This window comes from Ornithorhynchus anatinus, chromosome 1 (assembly GCF_004115215.2).
Source record: "Ornithorhynchus anatinus isolate Pmale09 chromosome 1, mOrnAna1.pri.v4, whole genome shotgun sequence".
Classification (NCBI taxonomy): domain Eukaryota; kingdom Metazoa; phylum Chordata; class Mammalia; order Monotremata; family Ornithorhynchidae; genus Ornithorhynchus; species Ornithorhynchus anatinus.
The window spans coordinates 168,397,781-168,414,615 of NC_041728.1; the positions used below are offsets into that span (position 1 = coordinate 168,397,781).

Below are 16,835 nucleotides of genomic sequence, written 5' to 3' on the forward strand. Positions count from 1 at the left end.
GTTAATGAATTGTACATCACCTTGATTCTATTTATTGCTATTGTTTTAATGAGATGTTCATCCCCTTGAATCTATTTATTGCTAATTTTTTTTGGTCTGTCCGTCTCCCCCGATTAGACTGTAAGCCCGTCAGAGGGCAGGGACTGTCTCTATCTGTTGCCGAATTGTCCATTCCAAGCACTTAGTACAGTGCTCTGCACATAGTAAGCGCTCAATAAATACTATTGAATGAATGAATAAGTGGAAGGGAGAATGGGAATTAAACCCCCATTTTGCAGATGAGGGAACGGAGGCCCAGAGGAGTGAAGTGATTTGCCCAAGGTCACACAGCAAATGAGCAGCGGAACCGGGATTACAGCGTGGCTCAGTGGAACGAGCACGGGCTTGGGAGTCGGAGGTCACGGGTTCGAATCTCGGCTCTGCCACTTGTCAGCTGTGGGACTGTGGGCAAGTCACTTCACTTCTCGGTGCCTCAGTTCCCTCAACTGGAAAATGGGGATGATGACTGTGAGCCTCACGTGGGACAACCCGATGACCCTGTATCTCCCCCAGCGCTTAGAACAGTGCTCTGCACATAGTAAGCGCTTAACAAATACCAACATTATTATTATTAAGCCTTCTGACTCCCAGGCCTTTGCTCTTTCCGCTAGGTCGCCGTGGCTTCCCTACCTTCCACATTTCGCTCTCCTCACGCTACCACCATGAGGAGAAAGAATGATGGCCAAGTAAAGGAAGGTGGTTGAAAAGAAGGAGGGCGGAAGGAATCCTAACGAGGCGAGCTGAAACACAACCTCTGATAATATAATCCCCAAATGGGCAGATAGGGAAACGGCTGGAATTTAGGGAACACCTTGGTGTGAAGCCATTAGGCCTGGGGAAGCTCAGCTGGAACAAAAACCCGACTGCTCTCAAAAGGCTAAAAGGTCCAGCAATAAACGGTAGCCGGTCCTGAGGACGGAGGTGTCAGCGACCAACAAGAAGACAGCTTTTATTCGCAGCCAACGGGACCTAGCGAGGACGTCGGGGTTTTTTTTTTATTTAACCGGGTCACTATTCACGGGGAGAACCAGGGCAACACCTCCTGATTAATGCCCACGGTTCCAACAGAGATCCAAGCTAATCATCTCGATGTAGAAAGTGATTCGTGCCAAAGAGAAGTGAGAGATGTCAAGATTACAGACTTGGATTAAAACCCAGGCAGGCTGTTTTCACAGGCAGAGCCCGGTAGACGTCGGGTGCACCGGGAGACGGGGAGGGGGAAACCCGAGATACGGGAGGATGAAAGGCTGAATGTGCTTCCAGTGTGGTCAGCTCTTATCCCCCGCAACCAGAGCGATGAACAAAAGTGGTACAAAAGAGAAGGAAGAGGAAGTGGCAGGAAAATGTTTGGCCATCGAACGCCGACTCGCCTAGCTCTGACGCCGCGGAAAATCGACGAGGACGAAACTGAAGTTAGTGTGCGCTCTTCTCTCCTCCCCTACATTAAACAGCATGGCGCGGTGGATAGAGCACGGGCCTGGGAGTCAGAAGGTCATGGGTTCTAATCCCGGCTCCGCCACTTGGCTGCTGCGGGACCTGGCGCAAGATACTTCATTTCTCCCCGACCTGCAATTAAGCGACCGGGGCAGGAGAAAAACTCCCTCCCCGTTACCACCACCCCCACCACCTTCCCACCCACCGTTGTGCAGCGTGGCTTAGTGGAGAGAGCACGGGCTTAGGAGACAGAGGACGTGGGTTCTAATTCCGGCTCGGCCACTTGTCTGCTGTGTCGTCTTAGCTTCTCTGGGCCTCAGTTACCTCACCTGGAAAATGGGGATCGAGACTGTGAGCCCCATGTGGGACAGGGACTGTATCCAACCTGATTTGTCTGTATGTACCCCAGCGCTTTATACAGTGCCTGGCACACGGTAAGCGCTTAGCAAATACCGTAATTATTATTATTTTTATTATTACTGAGCAAATAAACACCTTGTAGTTAGCCTTCTCATCAGATATTCAGTCAACAAGTAGTGACTTAGTGGAAAGAGCATGGGCTTGGGAGTCAGAGGTCGTGGGTTCTAATTCCGGCATCACCACTTGTCTGCTGTGTGACCTTGGGCAATCCACTTCACTTCTCTGTGCCTCAGTTATCTCATCTGGAAAATGGGGATGAAGACTGTGAGTCCCACGTGGGACAAGCTGATTACCTTGTACCTACCCCAGAGCTTAGAATAGTGTTTGGCACATAGTAAGCACTTAACAAATACCATTATTATTATTATTATTTACTGAGCACCTGCTTATTCTGGGCAGAGTACTGAACTAAGGGTTTGGGAGAGTGCTACCGGTGACTCCGATTGACTCACCAGTTGGTTGCAGCCCCTAAATCTTGCCGGCCGAAGAGCAAAGCATCGGCCTGACCGTTCATTCAATCAATCATTCGATCGTATTAATTGAGCAGTGCTTACTGGGTGCAGAGCACTGTACTAAGCACTTGGAAAGTAAAATTCGGCAATCAAGAGAGACAATCCCTGCCCACACCGGGCTTACGGTCTAGAAGGGGAGGAGACAGACATCAAAACAAATAAACCGGCATTAGTGTAAATAAATAATAATAATAATAATGTTGGTATTAAGCGCCTACTACGTGCCGAGCACTGTTCTAATCGTTGGGGTAGATACAAGGTAATCAGGTTGTCCCATGTGAAGCTCACAGTCTTAATCCCCGTTTTACAGATGAGGTAACTGAGGCACTGAGAAGTTAAGTGACTTGCCCAAAGTCACACAGCTGACAGGTGGCAGAGCCAGGATTAGAACCCACGACCTCTGTCTCCTAAGCCCGGGCTCTTTCCACTGAGCCACGCTGCTTCTCTAATACTCATCAGGTGTGAGAGTCTAGGAGAAGCTGAAGGTTTCTGGAAGCGGGAGGGGATAACTGACCTCACCTATCATAAATATGGCTTCGACTGACTGATTCGACATGTCTTAATGCAGAGCGGTACAGGGGAGTCGCAATTAGAAATCTCCATTGGTCAGAGTTTGACAGTGCAGAGTCTAGAGCAGAAATTGGTCTTGCTGCCAAAAGAAATATTGCTCTGCTCTAGCCGTCACCAAGGTAGCATATTCTTGGGATGACAGAAGGGAGGGGAAAGTAAGCTATCGCTATCCTTGAAATACCAATAATAATTGTGGCTTTTGATAAGTGCTCACTGGGTGTCAGACTCTGAATTAAGCACTTGGGGTGGATACAAGCTAATTGGGTTAGACGGAGTCCCTTGTCCCACCTGGGGCTCACAGTCTTCATCCCCATTTTACAGACGAGGTAACTGAGGCCGAAGTGAAGTGACTTGCCCAAGGTCACACAGCAGACAAGTGGCAGAGCCCGGATTAGAACCCACGACCTTCTGAGTCCCAGGCTCGTGCTCGATCCACTATGCCATGCTGTTTCTCATATTCTTGTGGCTCAGGACTCTTTGGTAAAGATTCCGCTGAATGATACGCTCCGAAGGGCTTAAGCCCAGTGTTCTGCACATAGTAAGCGCTCAAGAGATGCCACTGATTGAAGGATTGATTGATATGATGGGGATTACATAGAGTGGGTAGCCCCTTATTTTTATCCCTAAACGGCACAATAGAAATCTAACAGGTTTAGCTGGATCCATGATACTTCCTCATTGATGAAAATGCACTTTCTTTATTCTTTAATTATAAAAATCTGGAGTGTTTACCTAGCAATACTTCCAGTGAGGAAAAAATTCACAGAAAAATGGTACAGGAAGTGTTAGGAAAACACAATATAAGAGGAGGTAAATTTTCACAACCCTGAGAGGCCTAACAAATAGCAAATTACAAACACGTCTTTAGAATTTTTCACTCGATGCAAAGGGACAGAAAAGTGAAGGCCAGCGAAACAAGAAACAATAGGAAAGAATAATGGTGATTACTAATAAAACCCAGAGGCTCGACAGAAATTCTAAGATCCACACTAGCCAGAATCAAAGAGAAGCAGCCCCATCTAGTGAATAGAGCACAGGCCTGGGAGGCGGAGGTCCCGGGTTCTAATCCGGGTTCCGCCACTTGTCTGTGGTGCGGCCTTGGGCGAGTCACTTCACTTCTCTGGGCCTCAGTTACCTCATCTGCACAATGGGGATTAAGCCTGTGAGCCCCTTAGGGGACATGGACTGTTTCCAAATTGATTAGCTTGTCCTCTACCCCAGCACTCAGTGCCTAGAACACATCAAGTGCTTAACAAATACCATAAAAAAATTAAAGGCAAGGAGAGGAAAAGAAACTACAAATTCAAGAACCCAAAAGGACTTGTTGTTTTATCACAGTACCGCCCCCAACAAAGATCAGCATAAAAATCCACGACTTTTAAACTAGAGAAGGAAATACAAGAAGAAAAACCTCCACGGTCCAAAAATACAATTTTGACATCATTCGAGAAGCAATGTTAATGAATCCGAAAGCATTCGTTTTCAACTGACACAAGATCAATCTTCAGTTTCTTCCAAAGCCTTTCTGAATATAGTTTTACAATTCATGAAAAGTGTAGAATGCAAATTCAAGAAGAACCTTTGGTCAATTGTTTTCTCTTTCACAAGTGGATCTCAACAAGAGTTTTTCCAGGAATGAAACAAAATAAACCAATACATTTCCTATAAGAATAGGCGTTCTGAAAAACATACTATTAGACGGATAGTTTATCATTGTTTGACACCACTTCGTTTCTGTGATTCTGTACCTCGACATCCTGAACACTGGATAAAGAAGTTGATTAAATCCAGAAGTGCAATATCCCTGTCCTGTTTATATGATTCAATCCAGTCATCCACCACGGACTGTCAAGAAAAAAAAAAATATACATCAGAACTCTCAATGAGAAATGTTTTACAAGGCTTCAAACAACATTTCAGATAACTTTCTCATAAGATTTTTCTTTTTTTCGGTTTGCAGAAGAAAATTACCTACCGGGAATTATTCCTCTGAGGACCCTCCCCTTTCGATGTTAATTTATTCACTCAATAGTATTTACTGAGCGCTTACTATGTGCAGAGCACTGCACTAAATGCTTGGAATGTACAATTCGGCAACAGATAGAGGCAATCCCTGCCCATCGACGGGCTTACAGTCTAGTCGGGGGAGACAGACGGACAAAAACAAGACAACTTAATCGCGATAAATAGAATCAAGGGGATGTACACCTCATTAACAAAATAAATAGGGGAATAAAAATATCGACAAATGAGCACAGTGCTGAGGGGAAGGGAGAGGGGGAGGAGCAGAGGCAAAGGGCGGGGAAAAGAGGGCTTAGCTGAGGGGAGGTGAAGGGGGGCCAGAGAGGCAGCAGAGGGAGCAGAGGGACAAGCTGAGGCTGGGAAGGCCTCCCGGAGGAGGTGAGGTCTCAGTAGGGCTTTGAAGAGGGGAAGAGAGTCAGTTTGGCGGAGGTGAGGAGGGAGGGGGTTCCGGGACAGCGGGAGGACGTGGCCCGGGGGTCGACGGCGGGATGGGCGCGAACGGGAGACAGTGGGGAGGTGAGCGGTAGAGGAGCAGAGTGTACGGGAGAATGCGGGAGACCCTCCCTCAAAATTCAAGACATGAATCATCATCAGCGCTTGATCCACATCTCCAGGTCCCATTCCAAAAGACCCTCTGGCTAATATTACTAACGATAATGATAATAATAATAATAACCCTAGCATTTGTTAAGCACTTGCTACGGGCCGATCACCGTACCGAGCGCCGGAGTAGACACAAGATAAGAAGTAAATATTTCCTGATGATGACGATGATGACGCTGAAGTGATAACAACAACGAATGAAAAAACAAGCGCCTGGGGTTGTAACTGTGAGCATCTTTCAAAGTAAAGGTTAGTGAGAAAATGAGAACTTAAAGGGGGGAAAAAAGAGTATAAATCCTATGACTGTACTATACGGTGTCCGAAGGCAAATTCTGCAGTGCCAAGTACGGACGTTAAAAAAAACGCAACTCCAAAAACCAGCCCCAAAGCCAACCGCAGGATCGGAAACGGACTGCAGCAGGCACCCCTTCCATCCCCATCCTCTCGGGAACACCGGGAATCAGACTGGGAGCTATTTTGCCCAGATTCCGGGGACGGCTGCTTCTCATTTTTCCAACCCCGAGGAGGGATAGAGAAGCAAGCCGCTGGCTCCTCTCCAGAATCAGAAAGCAAGACCCAAGTCTTCCCTGCCATTGTGGACTTTCAGCGGGAGGCCGACTTGAGCACACACGAGCCAGCTTTGAACACTGGCACCGTGACATCTTGAGCGGAAAACAATCGTCCATCATTTTCTTCAGGTCGTTCAACATTGGAACTTCAACCGATAGCTACCAAAAACTACAATTAAATTTCTAGGAAAACAGAAACGCATCGTAATCAGCACACATTTTTGATCGCTCCCTGACGGAATAGTCCCTTTGGGTTTCCACGATGAGCTCAATCTGATTTATCAACTGGAACCGTTTTTCCCCTACGGAATGAGGGGAGATTTAAAATCTCTCTGGGTTCAGGTTATAAAAACAAGAAATTATACACTTCTAGAATTTGAATTCTTTCCCCCCGCATAACCTACCGCACAGACAGTGATCAGCAACTCCTGACTCACATATGAGACAGCAGCAATCTGGTTTCTGGTTCTAGCCAGGCTGCCCCGGAGTCGGGAGCCACTCCAATCAATCAATCGTATTTATTGAGCATCTGCTACGTCTATTTCACTTGTACTGAGCACATGGGAGAGTAGAATCCAACAGAGTCGAGACATTTTCCCTACCCACAGTGAGCTTACAGTCTAGAGGGGATACAGACATTAATATGAATAAATTTATAACGTGTGATTTATAGATACGTACAACCTCTTGTCAGCTGTGTGACTGTGGGCAAGTCACTTCTCTGTGCCTCAGTTACCTCGTCTGTAAAATGGGGATAAAGACTGTGAGCCTCACGAGGGACAACCTGATTACCCAGTATCTACCCCAGCGCTTAGAACAGTGCTCTGCACATAGTAAGCGAACTTAACAAATGCCAACATTATTATTATTATTATTAAAAGCGCTCTGGGACTGAGGGTGGGGCCAACACCCAATGCCGAAAGGGCAAAGAACCACGTGCAAAGAGGACAGGGAAGGGAGAGAGACGGGGAAAGGCTTAATCAGGGAAGGCCACGTTTTTATTTTTAAGTGCTTACTATGTGCCAAGCACTGTTCTAAGAGCTGAGGTAGATATAACCTAATCAGGTTGGACACAGTCCGTGTCCCACAGGCGGCTCACGGGCTTTATCCTCACTTTACCGGTGAGGTAACTGAGGCAGGGAGAAATTAAGTGCCTTGCCCACGGGTCATACAGCAGACCAGTGGCAGAGCCAGGACTAGAACCCGGGTCCTTCTGTCTCCCGGGCTCATGCTCTATGCAAAAGGCCACACACTTCTTGACAATCACCTCTGTGAAGGCGACGCTAGTCTCTCCTGTTCACCCCCTCCCGACTGAAAAAGAGGGAAACCATAAAGGACTCAGGAAGTCCTCCTTTGGGAAGGATGGCTCTTGAAGATATGCTATTTCCCCTTGACTCTAGAACTTCTCCTTATACTACTATGACTACTACTACTACTACTACTAATAATAACGGTGTTTGTTAAGCATTTACTATGTACGAGGCACTGTACTAAGCACTAGGTAGGTACAAGATAATCCAGTCGGACACAGTCCCTGTCCCACATGGGGCTCACAGTCTAAGCGGGAGGGAGAACAGGTATTTAACCCCCATTTTACAGTTGAGGAAACTGAGGCACAGAGAAGTGAAGTGACCTGCCCAAGGTCACAGAGCAGGCAAGGGCCAGAGTCGGGACTAGAACCCAGGTCCTCCGAATCTCAGTCCAAGCTCTTTCCACTAGGCCTCGGAATTTCTCTTTAGCACAGGAAGAACCAGCCACAATGAATGAGTGCCCTAGAGCACGCCTCTGCTGTTCCCCCATCCTTTTTTTTTTTTTTGCTTTGTTTTATCACTCTTCTCAATATGCCTTTAGCCACAGGGACCACATTTGTTGACCCTGACCGAGAAGCAAAATAGAGGCTATTTTACCTCAACAGAAACCGTTCAATTATGTCCCCGTGGCATCAGAGGACTATAAAACGGATCCCAAATTCAGAGCGACTGAAGGGACGACATAAAACCATTTCTCTCAAATCAGTGACACGATCGTGACCCAGTTATGTTGCATATCAAGGCCTTTTATATTGAAAATCTCTCTCTGACAGACACACACACACACACACACACACTTGAGGACCACATTCACTTCCAGAGAGTCAAATAATCATTATACCTTGAAATACTCTTGAATTTTAGAAGAATCCCTGAGTTTGTGACTAAGGAGGGGGGAGGGCCGATGGAGAGGCTGGTGACGCCACGGTGGCCAGACCGTCCGGAAGGTGGACAGCCAAAGCGGGGAAGGCAGTGGCACAGAAACGTGAGCCTTGGTAGCCTCGTCTTTCCTACTTTACAGCTTAATAAAGCTCCTGTCTTGCTCTTCCCTTTGTTTTTCATGAGGGACAGAGAAAGGAGACAGTCTATTTATGAGATAAGCTTGAACAAAGTCTAATTTCCTGTGGACATGCCTCGTGGTTGCCTCATTTTCCAACCGAGTTAAAGGTAACTGACGGGAAACCGCAGGGTGCAAAGAACTGACTCTCTCTATTTTTTATTTGGCAATATGAATATATTGACAGATATTTCCAAAAGGTGGGACTGGGTTCAACCTGATTATTTCACAATCAATCGCATTTACTGAGCACTGACTGTGTGCAGAGCGCCATACTAAGTGCTGTATAAATTAAAAAAATAAATAAATGGTGGTATTTGTTAAGCACTTACTATGTGCAAAGCACTGTTCTAAGCGCTGGGGGATACAAGGTGATCGGGTTGTCCCACGTGGGGCTCACAGTTTTAATCCCCATGTTACAGATGAGGTAACTGAGGCACAGAGAAGTGAAGTGACTTGCCCAAAGTCACACAGCTGGCAAGCGGCGACCTCTGACTCCCAAGCCCGGGCTCCTTCCACTGAGCCACGCTGCTCCTCTACAATCCAAGGCACCGCTGGGATGTAACCACCCCAGCGCTTAGTACAGTATAAATGCTAAATGCCTCAATTATTATTATTTTTATTCGTGAACATATACGTATATTCATCATCTACCAATTTTCAAAATCTATCGTCAAAACTAGTCACTACCTATAATGCACACCAGTGATCCAAACACGTCATATTTATTAAACACCAGCTGTTCATACAGCCATAGGACATTAAGGGAAATAAAGCAGTTTGCAGACATCCTTTCCAGTGAAATTAAAGAATTCACAAATCAATCACTTAGCGGGGCAGTATATTAAAAATGCATTGGGGAAAAAATGTAAACCATTAACTAAATTGCACTATTATGCCACAGTGTAAATATCTGGGAGTATTTAAATAAATATCACTGAGGGCAGGTATGGTGTACACCAGCCTTACTGCACTTTCCCAAACAGTACAGTGTTCAGCAGAAAGTAAGCACTCACAAAATATTCATTCATTCATTCATTCATTCAATAGTATTTATTGAGCGCTTACTATGTGCAGAGCACTGTACTAAGTGCTTGGAATGGACAAATGGGTAACAGATAGAGACAGTCCCTGCCCTCTGACGGGCTTACGGTCTAATCGGGGGAGACGGACAGACAAGAACAATAGCCATAAATAGAATGAAGGGGATGAACATCTCATTAAAACAATAGCAAATAAACAGAATCAAGGTGATGTACATCTCATTAACAAAATAAATAGGGTAACGAAAATATATATATTTAAATACCACTAACCTCTTCTAATTCTCCACGACGTCTCCTAAATTTCTCAGTGCACTCGGGATTTATGTAAGAATGGGCTTTCTTTGGCTTCCGACTCACAGAAAACTTCAGGTTTGAGTGCTCCTCCGAGCACTCAGAACAGCTCCTGAAATCCCACTCCGAGAAAGCCACTCCCTGACTTGTAGCAAGTGACAAGACGGTCCCGTTCCCCACTTCCAATCTCCCTCAGTGGGCTACTGAACGGAAACTCCTGGCCGTCACCTTCAAAGTCCGTAATTACCTCACCTCGCTGATCTACCGGAGCCCAGCCCGCACACTCCGCTCCTCTGTAGCGCCAGTTTACTCCCAGGGCCCCGATTTCATCTATCTCGCCGCCGCCCCCTTCCCCACGTCCCGCCCCTAGCCCGGAATTCCCTCGCCTTCCAGGGGCTCTAGACCACCACATTTTCCACCTTCAGAGCTTTATTAAGGCTTCATCTCCTCCAAGAAGGCTTTTATACAGCCCTCCTTTCCCTGGCTCGCTCTCCCTGCTGCATCATTTACGCACTTGGCTCTGTCCCCTTCGGGCATTTGGTATTTGCCCCACGGCACTTACGACCGTACCTACAAATGATATTATGAATTACTTATTCGTATTAACGTCCGCCTCCCCCTCCAGACCGTAAGCTCGCGTGGGCGGGAAACGCGGCTTCCGACTCCGTCGCAGTGCACTCTCCCGAGCGTTTAGTACAGTGCTCCGCACGCCGTAGGTGCTCAGTGAATATCACGGATCGGTTCGCTGACCGATAAACAGCTCTTCCTTTACGAGTCCACATTTTACATTATTTTGTTTTCCTTATAAAAACCGTCGCACGCTTGACCGTCGGTCTCTATGATGCTTTGCGTTGACGACGCCTGTCTGGGATACTGCTTTCAAAGGACCACGGCCTCCTAGAAACGCAGGAAACGTATCTCCGCTTTGCAGTGCCGGATAGAAAATGAATGACGCTAATACGAACGATGGGCTGGTGCCCAACTGCTGAAGAACCACCGCTGAGTGCGAGAGCCGAGGGGAAAAGAAATCTCCTGGATGCCCCGTATCTTAAACGTACAGAAATGGGAAGCGGCAAGATCTAGTGGAAGTAATAATAATGTTGGTATTTGTTAAGCGCTTACTATGTGCCCAGCACTGTTCTAAGCGCTGGGGGAGACACAGGGTCATGAGGTTGTCCCACGTGAGGCTCCCAGTCTTCATCCCCATTTTACAGATGAGATAACTGAGGCACAGAGAAGCGAAGTGACTTGCCCACAGTCACACAGCTGACAAGTGGCGGAGCCGGGATTCGAACCCATGACCCCCGACTCCCAAGCCACTGAGCCACGCTGGGAAAGAGCATGGGCCTGGGAGTCAGAGGTCTTGAGTTCTAATCCCAGCTCCACCGTTTGTCTTCTGGGTGATCTTGGGCAAGTCACTTCATCTCTCTGTGCCTCGGGGACCTTGTCTGTAAAATGGGGATAAAGCCGGTGAGGCCTACGTGGGCCAAGGACCGTGTCCGATGCGATTAGTCTGTATCTACCTCAATTCAGTGCCTGGCCCAGAGTTAACAGATAGCGTGGAAAAAGAAAAAAAAGTACTCTACCGAAATGCAGATTTGCCTTTCCCAGAACAGCTCAAACCTCATTAGCCAACAGAGTTGCTCTTGTCCTACATGGTTCTGTCTCCCTCTAGACCGGAGGCTCGTTGTGGGAAGGGACTGTGCCTACCAACTCTGTTCATTCACTCATTCATTCAATCGTATTTATCGAGCGCTTACTATGTGCAGAGCACTGTACTAAGCGCTTGGAATGTACAGTTTTATTGCTATTGTTCTCGTCTGTCCGTCTCCCCCGATTAGACCGTAAGCCCGTCAAAGGGCAGGGACTGCCTCTATCTGTTACCGATTTGTACATTCCAAGCGCTTAGTACAGTGCTCTGCACATAGTAAGCGCTCAATAAATACTATTGAATGAATACAGTTCGGCAACCGACAGAGACAGTCCCCGCCTAACGACGGGCTCACAGTCTAATCGGGGGAGACGGACAGCAAGCGCTGTCTATTATACCCAAGCGCGTAGTCCAGTGCTCTGCGTAGAGTCAGCACTCAATAAAGAGTCGATTGATGTGATTATCTTATTAAGACGTTATGCGATTCTGCAAGGGTGATGAAGAAAGGAGTGGGAGAAGGGGAAAGGTGGGCTGAGTCACGGAAGGCCTCTTGGAGGAAATGTACCTTCACATCTGGCTTCACACGAGAAGCAGCATGGCTCCGTGGAGACAGCACGGGCCTGGGCGTCGGAAGGTCAGAGTCCTAATCCCGGTTCCGCCACTTGTCTGCTGTGTGACCTTGGACAAGTCCCTTCACTTCTCTGGGCCTCAGTGACCTCATCTGGGAAATGGGGCTCGAGACTGTGAGCCCCAGGTGGGACCGGGACTGTGCCCAACCCGATTTCCTTGTATCCACCCTAGCGCTTAGTACAGTATCTGGTACTCGGTAAGCGCTTAACAAATGCCATTATTATGCTTATTAGTTTGGGACCATGAGCACTTGTAAAAAGTTTGAGAAACCGGGTTTCACCTCCAGAGTCACATCAGGAGCACTTACCCCGAGAAAGGAAGGGACGATGAGCTCTACTGGCATTTCCCTTTTCTTCTCCACTAAGGGGCAGGAGCAGTAGAGCGGAGGAGATTTGGCGGGGAATCGGCAGGGGACCCCTGTTGTTCATTTACTTTCTTCTACTAGGGAGCAGAAATAAAGGGAAATGGGTTGAGAAGCTGCCGTTCGAGGTCTTCTTGCTAAATCGCCTTTTCTCCCTTTCCTTCCGATGAGCGGTTATTCTCTGTCTACCTCGATTATCCTTTCTTGCGCCAGACTTTCCCCCGCTGCTTACACGTTCAACGATTGATTAAAACGAGGGTGCCAAATGCAGAGCCGTGGAAATGATGGTAATAATAATGGCATTTGTTAAGCGCTTACTATATGCCAAGGACTGTTCTAAGTGCTGGGGGGAACGAGGTAATCAGGTCGTCCCATGTGAGGCTCACAGTCTTAATCCCCACTTTACAGACGAGGTAACCGAGGCACAGAGAAGTTGCCCGAGGTCACGCAGCCGACAAGTGGCGGAGCCGGGATTAGAACCCATGACCTCTGACCCCCACGCCCGTGCTTATTCCACTGAGCCACGCTGCTTCTCATAATAATATAATAATGATGATAACAATAACGACGGTATGTGTTGAGCGCTTACTACGTGCAAAGCACCGTTCTAAGCAGGAACTCGGCAGCCGGGACAATGACCGGAATGGCAGGAGTTACAGTGTTTTCTATCCGGTGGAAATGCCCCGGTTTCCAAAGTGGCTCTTGTATTCACTCACTCAATCGAATTTATTGAGCGCTTACTCTGTGGAGAACACTGTTCTAAGCGCTTGGGAATAAACAGTAATAAAGAGAGACAATCCCTGCCCATAACGAGTTCACAGTCTAGGCACGGGTGGGGAGACAGACACCAACAGAAGTAAACAGACATCAAATATAAATAAAATGACAGATATATATATAAGTGCTGTGGGGCAGGGACGGGGGGGGGGGGGGGGGGGGGGGAAGAGCAAAGGGAGTGAGTACGAGTGACACGGGAGGGAGTGGGAGATGAGGAAAAGGGGTTTAGTCTGGGAAGGCCTCTTGGAGGAGATGGGCCTTCAATAAGGCACTGAAGGTGAGGGGGAGAGTAACTCTCTGGCGGACGTGAGGAGGGAGGGCGTCCCAGGCCAGAGGTAGGACGTGGGTCAGGGGTCGACGGCGGGACGGGAGCGAACGAGGCCCAGTGAGGAGGTCGGCGGCGGCAGAGGAGCGGGAGCGTGCGGGCTGCGCTGGAGAAGGAGAGAAGGGAGGTGAGGGAGGAGGGGGCAAAGTGATGGGGAGCTTTAAAGCCAGTGGTGAAGAGTATACTTTTGTGTAAGTGTAATGAACACCTTTTTCCTCCTTGAGCAGATTGTTCTGGAAGCGGCGTGGCCTAGGGGGAAAGAACATGGGCTCGGGAGTCGGAGAACCCAGGTTCCAATCCCGGCTCCGCCACCTGCCTGTTGTGTGAGATGTTGGGCAAATCGCTTCACTTCTCTGTGCCTCAGTTACCTCATCTTGAAAATGGGGATTAGGACAAGGGGCCCCACGTGGGACAGGGACCGTATCTAACTTCACTTGCTTGTATCCATCCCAGCGCTTTAATAATAATAATAATAATAATAATGTTGGTATTTGTTAAGAGCTTACTATGTGCAGAGCACTGTTCTAAGCGCTGGGGGAGATACAGGGTAATCAGGTCGTCCCACGAGAGGCTCGCAGTTAATCCCCATTTTACAGATGAGGCAACTGAGGCACAGAGAAGCGAAGTGACTCGCCCACGGTCACCCAGCTGACAAGTGGCAGAGCCGGGAGTCGAACCCGTGACCTCTGAAGCCCAGGCTCCTTCCACTGAGCCACGCTGCTTCCACGACCAAAGCCAAAACAACGGAGAGTCTCTATCCCCGGGATGAGACTGTTCAGAGGATTTGCTGGAATCGGGCTCCACCCTGTCCGGAGAGGAAGGCCTCTGATGGGGGAGAGGAGCCCCAGCTTCCAATCACTGGAGCCCCGCTGTCAGTCGGTCGGATCTATTGAGCACTTCCCGTGTGCCGAACGCTGCATTAAGCACCTGGGGGAGTACAATATAACAACATGCCCATTCCCTGCCTGCAACGAGCTTACAGTCTAGAGCTGCCAAGCTTCCCGGGGGTCTTCCCGGACCTGGCGCCTCCCCTCTCTCCCTCTCCCCCGATCCCAACAACCTGCGCCGGTGACTCAGAGTAGACGCCGGGAGCAGGAAACCCAGAGCCAGTCTGGGGACTAGGGGAAGAGCGGGCGGGTTTGAATTTAGATTGGAGACTGCAGGAGCAGCGTGGAGTAGTGGATAGAGCACCGGAGTGGGAGTCCGAAAGTCGTGGGTTCTAATCTCGGCTCCACCGCGTGTCGGCTGTGTGACCCTGGGCAAGTCACTTCACTTCTCTGGGCCTCAGTTACCTCATCTGGAAGATGGGGACTGAGAGTGTGAGCCCCATGTGGGACAGGGACTGTGTCCAACCCGATTTGCTTGTATCCACCCCAGCGCTTAGTACAGTGCCTGGCACATAGTGGGTGCTTAACAAATCCATCATTATTATTATTATGCTCCTTGGGGGCTGGGATCCTGTCTGCCGACTCTGTTGGATCGTACTTCCCAAGTGCTTAGGACAGTGCTCTGCACACAGAAGTGCTCATTCGATACAACTGTTTGACTGATTTATTAAGCACGGCCCCACAAGGAGCAGTGAAGATTCAGAAAATTGTCTCCTCGGGAATAAGTCCTCTTACTATCACTTTTTTATGGTATTTGTTAAGCGCTTACCACGTCCAGGCACTGTATTAAGCACTGGAATAGATACAAATCAATCGGGTGGAGACAGTCCATTTCCATTCCGCCCATGGGGCTCAGGGTCTCAATCCCCATTTTAGAGTTGAGGCAGCCGAGGCAGAGAGAAGTAAATCGTCTCGCCCAAGGTCACAGAGCAGACGAGTGGAGGAGGCGGGATTAGAATCCAAGTCCCGCGATGTGGACCGACGTTGGCCCGAGCCATGAGGAGTATAAAGCCCCGCTCCTTTAGCTACAGTGCCCGAGTGTCTTACTGCTCTTGCTGAATTTAGTGTCAATCAGGCAATAACATCTATTCATTTAATTTTAATGGAGTTGAAATTAAAGGGTTAGAGGGCTCTTCGAAGCCCTAGGGTAGACACAAGTTAATCAGGTTGGCCACAATTTCTAAACAGGAGGGAGAAAAGGTATTGAATCCCCATTTTACAGAGATGCTAAGTGACTCGCCCAGGTCATCCAGTAAGCAATTCATTCATTCAATAGTATCTAGTGAGCGCTTACTATGTGCAGAGCACCGTACTAAGCGCTTGGGATGAACAAGTCGGCAACAGATAGAGACGGTCCCTGCCGTTCGACGGGCTTACGGTCTAATCTAATCAGTCTGAGCAACTGGAAGAGCTAGAGATCAGTCCTTTCCTCTCCATCCAGATCACGTTAATAGAGAAGCAGCGTGGCTCAGTGGAAAGAGCGTGGGCTTGGGAGTCGGAGGACAGGGGCTCGAATCCCGACTCTGCCAATTGTCAGCAGTGTGACCGTGGGCAAGTCACTTCCCTTCCTCTGTGCCTCAGTTCCCTCATCTGTAAAATGGGGATTAAGACTGTGAGCCCGGATCTCCCCCAGCGCTTAGAACAGTGCTCTGCACATAGGAAGCACTTAACAAATCCCAACATTATTACAGTCACTCATCCTAACCTGACTGGATTACTGCATCGGCCTCCTTTCTGACTTCCCAACCTCCTGCCTCTCCCCACTTCAGTCCACACTTCTCTCTGCTGCCCGGATTATCTTTCTACAGAAACCTTTTGGGCATGTCACTCCTTTCTTCGAAAATCTCCAGTGGTTGCCTATCAACCCCCGTATCCGACAAAAACTCCTCACTCTTGGCTTCAAAGCGCTCCGTCACCTTGCCCCTTGGGGAGCAGCGTGGCTCAGTGGAAAGAGCCCGAGCTTGGGAGTCAGAGGGCACGGGTTCGAATCCCACCTCCGCCACTTGTCAGCTGTGTGACAAGTCACTTCACTTCTCTGGGCCCAGGTTCCCTCATCTGTAAAATGGGGATTAACTGTGAGCCTCAGGTGGGACAACTTGATTACCCTGTATCTACCTCGGCGCTTAGAACAGTGCTCTGCACATAGTAAGCGCTTAACGAATACCAGCATTATTATTACCTCACCTCCCTTCTCTCCTTCTCCAGCCCAGCCCAGCCCGCACACTCCGCGCCACTGCCGCTAACCTTCTCACTGGGCCCCGTTCTGACCTGTCCCGCCGTCGACCCCTGGTCCACGTCCTACCGCTGGCCTGGAACGCCCTCCCTCCTCAA

The 16,835-nt window shown here is 48.6% G+C and overlaps 1 protein-coding gene across 2 annotated transcripts in view; it reads right to left on the bottom strand.

Annotated features, from left to right (window-relative positions):
- Window positions 1-16,835, bottom strand: part of STAG1 (stromal antigen 1) — a 341,746-nt gene that overhangs the window by 166,693 nt on the left and 158,218 nt on the right. For both annotated transcript variants that reach the window (XM_029059010.2, XM_029059017.2), the window contains exon 5: window positions 4,724-4,820. In XM_029059010.2, coding sequence (XP_028914843.1) covers window positions 4,724-4,820 — 97 coding nt within the window. The remainder of the gene's footprint in view (window positions 1-4,723; window positions 4,821-16,835) is intronic.